Genomic DNA, 8325 nt, shown 5'->3' with positions numbered 1-8325 from the left:
GGTGGTGCACTATGTGTTAGTGACAGTATCCCCACCCGTGTCACACTGCTCCACCCCAGCAGCGCCGTCGTGCTCCTTGACTTCTTATCTTCTGCCGTAAGTTTTACGGAAGCCTTTCTCCCTTCACGTCTTTTTTTCTTGGCCTTTTTCTCCCTTCTCTTCCCCCTTTTGCCTTCCGCCGCGTTGGGTGCGTCTCACGCGCCGCTCGCACACCTCGCAGCCGCATCGGTCGGGTCTTATTCAGACCTAACAAAGATCGACTCGAATCTTTTCGATCGATGTTACAAAAAATGATCTGCTTGACCTCGATGTTGGAGGGTCTTCAAAAATTAATGACTGACCTGAGACCGAGGGGTACATTACTTCGACCAGTGCAGGGCCCGGACAAATCACTTTTTCAGTCGTTTTCTAGTTACCAGAGTCGGAAAATTACAGAGAAAACCACCTCCGGAGTCTTCAGTCACCATTTGAGTCGACTCCAGTCACTTTTCTAGCTACACTACATCCAGCCAATTTCCATTAATTTTCCATTTACCTAGTCAGATCTGACTATAAGCAAAGTGCACCAATTTCTGAAGTGTACTCCTCGAGGGGCCGCCTTGCCTGAGACTCAGCCTACTAACCTACATGCCGATTTATTCTGTGAGGCCATCTGGGTTCAACCGATTTTTTTAAGGTACCTTGAAATTTCAAAACAAGAGAAAAATAAAAAACACAACAGAAACGTGCGACACAACACGCTCCCCGCTGCCATGTTAAATCATATTCAGACACAAAAGGATACCACGCTCTCAATATGTGTTAACGGGACCTTTCAAAGAAAGGAGAATTCTTTTCATCCGTTGATTACCAGCGCTGGTCCGGGGACGGGGCCGGGTGGGCGAGCCGCGGGTGCGGCCTTGACAGCGGTAGGCCCCCGCACGCCCCCGTACGGTCCCTGTGATCGCGACGACGATTTCGGAGCCATCCTCTCACGGATTTTACTGCTCCCCTCGGCCGCCCCACCCTGTCTCACCCCGCCTCACCACACCCTCCCCTTCGCTAACTCAATCCTGACGATCAGATCCCACACAGTCTCCCTCCCGCCCGAACAGAGTCCCCGTTTAAGTGTGTGTGCGTGTGTGTGTTCGTGTGCGTGTGCAAGAAGGAGAGAGACTCCCTTATCCTGCCCTTGAGATGCCTGGGCGTGGAGCTAACAGCGTCATCAGGAGCAAGTGCTAAGCTACGACGGGGAGCTGCTGATTATGTCAACATTATTCATATACCTTTGCCTTTTCACAACCTTTCATATAAAAATACTCATTTTCGTGATAGTGGGTACTTTTTCTTACGGTGTATGCTCAAAGGAAGGGGGATGCTTGAGGTAGTGTGTGTTAGTAATGGGCGGGAAGAACGGTTTACACTCGCACTGGGTCCAAGGCCAAGGGGCGTTGCTTTAGTGCAGTCTAAAAGAGAAACCACCACAACCACCACCTCCACCACCACTAGCTGCTGCAGCAGCAGACCCACTGAGGCTCGGCCGTCTCCAACTTTTCTCTCGCACAGTCACCGTCCCCGCCCCCCGGCGCGCGGACCCCAGCTCGTATTTGTCTTTTCGACTCAGTCACCGACGCGCCTCTCAGGCTCCAGCGCCGTGCGTGTGGGTGCCCCGCCTTACGCCACCCCGCCCCGCCGCGCCACGAGGCACCTGCACGCACGATGGATGGAGTGTGCGGAGAATCGGGATGAGGCGGAAGAGGAGTGATCCTGCTGATCCTGCACGGCCTGGCGGCCCCGCCCCTGCGGTCGTATGCCGGAGACATTTCCTCGACGGCGACCTGACGGAAAAGCCGTCCTCGTACCCGGTCCGGGGTCTAAACGATCTCTTTTGTTTCAATCAGACGGCTGGCACCGAAATAAATGCATCTGCGGATGTCTATTTATGAGCCATTGGAACGAAACAGAACCATATCGGCTCTTTAGATGGCGAATCCAGAGACCGAGCGCATTTCGTGTTGTGCGAGCTGCCGGTGTTTCACCCCGGTTCGCTTACCCGAGGCAGGGCGGGGCGGGGGTGACTGGCGCGCGATAGGGCTGTGTGTGACGCAGTGCGACAGGCTGACACGCGTGGCAGGCGGTGTGACACGACTTTCTTTGGCGTGGCGAGGCGGGGCGGGGCGGGGCGCACCGTAGGGGTGGCCGACCCGGGCCACTCGCCGCTGGACGCCCCCTGCGCGCCACCCTTGTGCACCCGTGGGAGACCCAGAGCCCCCGGGTAATCGGAGGGCTCCGACTGGCAAGCGTGGCCGTCAAGGCCCTGGCCCCAGCCCAATAACAACTGTCTGCTGATGTGTGCTTGTTCTTGTTTGTCCCGCAGGTGGCGTGGGTGCGCGTCGACACCCAGACCATCCTCTCGATCCACCACACCGTCATCACGCAGAACCCCCGCATCTCGCTGACGCACAACGACGCCCGCTCCTGGTACCTTCACATCAAGGACGTGCACGAGACGGACCGCGGCTGGTACATGTGCCAGGTCAACACGGACCCGATGCGAAGCCGCCAGGGGTACCTGCAGGTTGTCGGTGAGTTAAGCCGGCCGGGGCCAAAAGCGAATTTCCCGGGCGTGTTCACTATCAGGCCAGAATTGTTAGCAGTAACCTTTCGAGGCCGAGTGTCGACCCACCGGGCAGCGGCCCGATGCATAGCGACCACCGCAGACCGCAGAGCTGTCTGCGCGCTGCGCACAGAGAGAGAGAGAGAGAGAGAGAGAGAGAGAGAGACGGGGGGCAGAGACAGGAGTGATCGACAGGAGCGTATTAACCGACTTGCGGTCACGTAACGACACCTGTCGGCCGTCTGATCGTATCATCAATTTAATAATGTCTCTGCTTTGAATAAACAAGAAAGTAGAACGAACGCGGTGGCAGCGGACAGCGATATGGAGGAGGCAGTCGCAGGTGGCGTGTGTGTCGGTGGTAGCCGGGGAGGGGGAGGGGGCTCAGTGCACGCGTGGGGGCGCTCACCGTAAAGCTGAACACGTGTAAACGCCCAAGGATGGTGACAGATTAGCCCATAGGGGACCGAGGGGACATCTCTCTCCCTCGCGCTCTCTCTCTCTCTCTCTCTCTCTCTCTCTCTCTCTCTCTCGCTCTCTCGCTCTCTCACTCTCACTCTCTCTCTCTTACCCTCTTCCTCCGCCCCTTTCTTTTGCGCTCTTCCCTCTCTCACTCTACCACTCTCCCTATCTATCTGTCTCTCTTTTTACCCCAAATCCATCACTGGCCTTGCGACCAGGTGGGGGCTTTCTGCATGAGCTTTGACGGTAGCGTTGTGGAGGGGCCGGGATCGTGGAGGGCATTTAGAATGAAGTAAAAGTTTTTAGCGAGTGCGCGGAGGAGGGGCGGCTCCGAGGGGGGCCTTAGGTGGCCGCGGTGATTTATCGTCACCTGGTCGTCCCCGGCAGCAGCAGCAGCGCCGCGGCGGTGACGAGCGCGCCGTAACTCTCCACAAGTTATTCCTCCCGACGAAAATTAGCAGCCGCCTTCGAAATTTTTATCACCCGGGCGCGATCGATGGCATATACTTACGGAAGCAGACGACGACGGGAGATAAAGAAAGGGGCACGCCTTGTCGGCTACACTGCTGACTACCTTTTCCATAAAATTTATTGATGATTTTTTTCCTTTATTTTTGCAGTGCCGCCCACCATCGTGGACAAGGACACGTCGACGGACATGGTGGTGCGCGAGTCGTCCAACGTGACGCTGACGTGCAAGGCGCACGGCTACCCGGAGCCGTACGTCATGTGGCGGCGCGAGGACGGCGAGGACATCAGCTACAACGGCGAGCCGGGTGAGTGGATTGTCGAGCGAGCAGGCCTATAGACAGACGTATGCAACTGCAACGTGGACGGCCCTATTCCAACATTGGTACATATCAACTGCTTTCAATGTCGAGCACCGTGAAAAATATCGTAGTAAATTTACGAAATGTTTGTGAACTCGAATTATAATTTAACAAGTTGAGTCCCAGAGGGGTATACATCACGTGTTATTGTGGCCATACGTGTGGCCACGTAGGACTTAACGTGTTAAGTGGTAAATTTAAGAGAGCACAATTTTTACTTGCCAATGCATTTTTAGTCAATAGGTACTGCATGTACTTTTACGATAGCAAATTGTAATTTTACGACTTGCGTCAAGGAAAATCTTCCTGTAGACCGTACTACTATTTTTCTTAGTTATTCTTGTTTTTCTTTTTAAAAATATCGTGTTATAGTTTTTAGATTGCGATGGTGTCCTTTAAGTAGTGTTGTCCACAGGGCGAAGGGGGAGGGGGGAGGAGATGTCGTCCACTTTCTCCCGGTGGGAGGCGGTGGTGGCAGTGCTGCTGGTGGCTGGGGTCGGCCGGGCCCCACCAGGAAGCGCCGACGCGGCGCGGCCCAGAGTAGTTAAGGCGCTATACGAGGAGGGAGTGGCGTTACGTGCCCGGTGCAGCTTATGAGTCTATCGCCGGCCACTTTTGGGGGCCGCGTGCGTGTGTGCGTGTGCGGGCGTCGTCAGGGTGGCCCCCTTGCCGGCTGGACCACCAGCCTCCTCCGCACACAACGCCCCGCCCTGCCAGTCGCAGCGCCTTTTAGACGTTTTTACGACCCTCTAGGCGCGGCGCGCGCCCAGCAGTATTGGTAAGCCTTTGCGGGATGTGTTGCGTGGTGGGGCGTGGAGTGGAGGGTCATTTTCGCGAGGGTCGCCCCCTCCCCTTTCACCCGAAGCCCCCGGACGCGCCCTCGGGCCGGACCCGTGAAGGCAGTTGGCACCAGCATCGCCCTGCTTGCCCCCAACACGCCTCGAGCCTGATGCGCGTGTCGACCGGAGGCAGACTTTACGACGGGCGTGGTTCACGGGACGAGGACGGCGTAGCGCGTCCGGGAGGTAGTCTTGCCCGCCCCCGCCGGGCTGCAGTGCCTCGCGCTGGCCTACCCGCACGGCGCTTTGGCTGGTGGCCCGCGCCCAGGAGGTAGACTGTCCCGTCGGGCTGCAGTGCTTCGCGCTGGCCTACTCGCACGGCGCTCCGGCTGGTGGAGCGAGCCCGGGAGGTAGTCCGACCCACCGCGCACCGCGCTTCAGTGCCTGGTGCCTGGTGCCGGCTTACGAGCACGGCGCACTTGGTACCTACACCGCCCACCGCTGGACTTGTGTATGCATGCACTCTGCTCTAGTGACGGAGCCAGACACCAGACCAATCCTCCCCTAGTCGACCTCAACCCCCCCCCCCCTTCTCCTCCCCACAGGGTCGTTCCGGGAAGCGTGCGAAGCGCAATGCTCCGTCTTTCAAGCCCAGGGCGAGATTCGCCTGACCTTTTATTTTGCTTCCGTATTTCAGTTTCTTCAGATCTTCTTTTCGTTCCAAATGGCCGGGGGCGATTCCACCTCTCGTCTTTTGCTCCGCGCCTAACATCTTGAAAGAGGGAGAGAGAAAGAGCAAAGAGAGGTGGTGGTTGGGTGGGGGGATACACAGCAGAGGGGCGCTGGAGAGAAAAAGGAAAGAGAGAAAAGAAAGCAGTAGTCGGCGAGGGGTCGGGTCGGGGGAAATCGCTTGGAGGTAATTTTCCACTTTAACACATTAAAGCGGCGCTGGCTCGGCAATATTTTGGTTCGAGTTTGTAGCGCTGCCAGATGTGCCGCCGCGACAGAGTTTGTCGCCCGAGGTGGTGGGAAGAAGGGGATAGGGTGGGGGATCGTCCTAGCGGATCTACCATCGACATGACTAAAAGGAAAACTCATATTCGTTAACTTATGAACAACGAAAGACGAAATAAAATCGGCATGCGGATGTGGAAGACACTGTTGAGCTTTAATAAAGTCTCATCCCCGTTTAAGTGAACTATTTGGGAACAGCTGTGCCCCCATGCCTATACCACGCGTCCCGGAAAGATCACCAGAGATTGCCTGCGTGCATTTCTCAAGGCTTATTGTTTGGCGAGTGACAATGGCCGCGGGGAAAGTATCTAATGCCAATGGCCGCCAGACCGGCCAGAGCAGGAGACGCCGTCTTTTGTTTTTTTTTCCATCGGGTCCCCTCCTTTTTCCGTCTTTGCCCCCCGCGTTTCATTGTTTAGCGATACTTAATCGACCGGACGGCCTCCAGATCTGCGGCGTGGCGGGGGTGGACCCATAAAACTTGTTCGGCTCCGCCGGCTGTCGTCCCTGGCGGCTCCTTGTGCCACGGTTGTGGGCCGCAGGGGCAAGCGGACACCCCGCTACGCCCCGCTCCCGGGCGCTGTCGCCGATGACACACGAGACTGCTCGGCCACGCCCCGCCGCGCCCCGCCACGCCCCGCCACACCCCGCCACGCCCCGCCACGCTTGGTCAGGGTTATCCATCATGATATCCAGTGGCGCGCCCCGCGCGGTGACACGACTCGGTGTCCCCCACAAAGCGTCCTTTGTGTGCCATCGCACCTCCATTCTCGCTCTCTGCGTGTGTACACTGTGCCCGAAGCGGGCGGTGGCGCGCGTCTTCCGTAACCGCCTCGGTAACCGCCGTTTAGTTTAAAGCGATTGCCACAAGCTGTATACATCTTATCATCCACTCGAAAGAATGAGGAGACATTTTTTATGTCCAGTTGGCAACATGCATCTAAGCGCATTGTACATGTACTTAATAGTGACGATTTTTTTTAACAAGTATAAAATCAATGTAATTTTACTGTCTATTTTACAGGAAAGTCAAAATAAATGTTGGGTGGTTTTCAGATAATTTTGGGTGCGTGCAAATAGGTGATCCCGGAGTAGACTCGATATTGGTGTTGTGGAGCGTGTGCGAGTGTGGCTCGCTGTAAAGAGGGCGAAGCCACTCCCGTTAGCCTTGGGGCGAGGCGGCGCCCGCGTGTCTGCTCTGATCCGATGTGAGCTCGGCTGATCCGCCCGGCGACAAGTGCGGACGCTCTGTGCGGTCTTTCACGGCAATCTGCTGAGGCAGGAAAAACTCATACAAAGAGTTTCCTCTATTGACTCCATGTATGAAACATTTTATTTAATTTTTTTTTTCGTGTCTTCCTTGTAATTCTTCCTTTTATTCGACGCGCGCGGTCTGAGTGAGGTGGCGGTGGTTGCCTTTTGCAGTCGCCCTGCTGTCACAACTCCTCGGCCTCAGCGCGTCTGAAAGCGGGGCACGTTCCCCCCGTCTCTCTCTCTCTCTCTCTCTCTCTCTCTCTCTCTCTCTCTCTCTCTCTCTCTCCTCGCTGTTTTTTCCCTCCCTTTTCCTCTTTTCCTCTTTCAAGCAGAGAAGTCACTTTCAGTCAACGGGAGGTAGGAGTGAGACCAGGCGACGTGGAATCGGCGCGCGCGAGACTCTCTAACGGCGCGAGAGGCTGAGCGGGAAGGGACAACGAGAGCAGAGGAGAAAGAGAGATGCCCGCGAAAAGATAAATAAGAGCAGGATGGCGACAGAAACGGGAGACTCGGAGGTGTTTGCCTCTTATCGTCGCGTTTCTAATGATCGGTGGCAAAATAAATTGGCAGAGGGACCTCATTGAGGGCGGCCAGCCAAGGTATCTCGGCGAAGTGGCGCGACGGGGCGTAGCGCGGCGGGGCGGGGCGTACCCGATGTCATTTATTATTGACGTCGTTCTTGAATGGTTCACCCCGCCTCCCTTTTCACCGGTCCGCGAGCGCCGTCTTATCAAAGAGGAAAGTAAAGGCCGCGCGTCGACGAAAAGTCGAATTAGAAAAATAAAAAGTAATTACTCCTCCGCGTTTGGGGATAAGCAAGAGGAATTAGGGGAGAGGGGGTTGATACGGTATCGCCACAAAGAGAGAAGGGGGTTCCGTTTGTTTTTTTTTGGTTTTTTTTTAAATCCACGGCGGGAAGGCGAGGTGGTGGTCCGCGACGTGAATCTTCAGCGTTAGTCTGGTTGGCGGACGGACTGAGACTGGAATGAGATGGGATGGGGTTGAAAACGAATGAAGAAGCTTGTTTTCAAGTCTGGTTGGCGAGCAAAGAGAGACGTACAGAGGAAGTACGCTCACTAGAGTGGTCGTGCTAGGGCAGGGAAGCTGTAAAATTCAAATTTTCCCAAATTGTATTCACACTGTTGCTAGTAGGTGTCTGACCATCAACAGTCTGAATTTATTCGCTCACCTGTAGCTGATGATTTTGTTTCCCAGTATCGTCAAAGCAGTTGACTAATAGCTCCATTGGAAGTGAGTTAAGTTATGGTTAAAAGGGGTCCATGGTCCCCCCCTCCGGTAGACTGTCCCGTCGGGCTGCAGTGCTTCGCGCTGGCCTACTCGCACGGCGCTCCGGCTGGTGGAGCGAGCCCGGGAGGTAGTCCGACCCACC

At 55.9% G+C, this 8325-nt stretch overlaps 1 protein-coding gene across 4 annotated transcripts in view; it reads left to right on the top strand.

Moving 5' to 3' along the window:
* LOC113217349 (lachesin-like) overlaps positions 1-8325 on the top strand; it is a 71760-nt gene that overhangs the window by 54438 nt on the left and 8997 nt on the right. For all 4 annotated transcript variants that reach the window (XM_026437215.2, XM_026437214.2, XM_026437213.2 and 1 more), the window contains exons 3-4: positions 2357-2564; positions 3679-3834. In XM_026437215.2, the coding sequence (XP_026293000.1) occupies positions 2357-2564; positions 3679-3834 (364 nt within the window). The remainder of the gene's footprint in view (positions 1-2356; positions 2565-3678; positions 3835-8325) is intronic.

This window comes from Frankliniella occidentalis, unplaced genomic scaffold (genome assembly GCF_000697945.3).
Source record: "Frankliniella occidentalis isolate FOCC.00 unplaced genomic scaffold, Focc_3.1 Scaffold43, whole genome shotgun sequence".
Lineage (NCBI taxonomy): Eukaryota > Metazoa > Arthropoda > Insecta > Thysanoptera > Thripidae > Frankliniella > Frankliniella occidentalis.
This window is presented reverse-complemented; position numbering and strand designations above follow the sequence as displayed.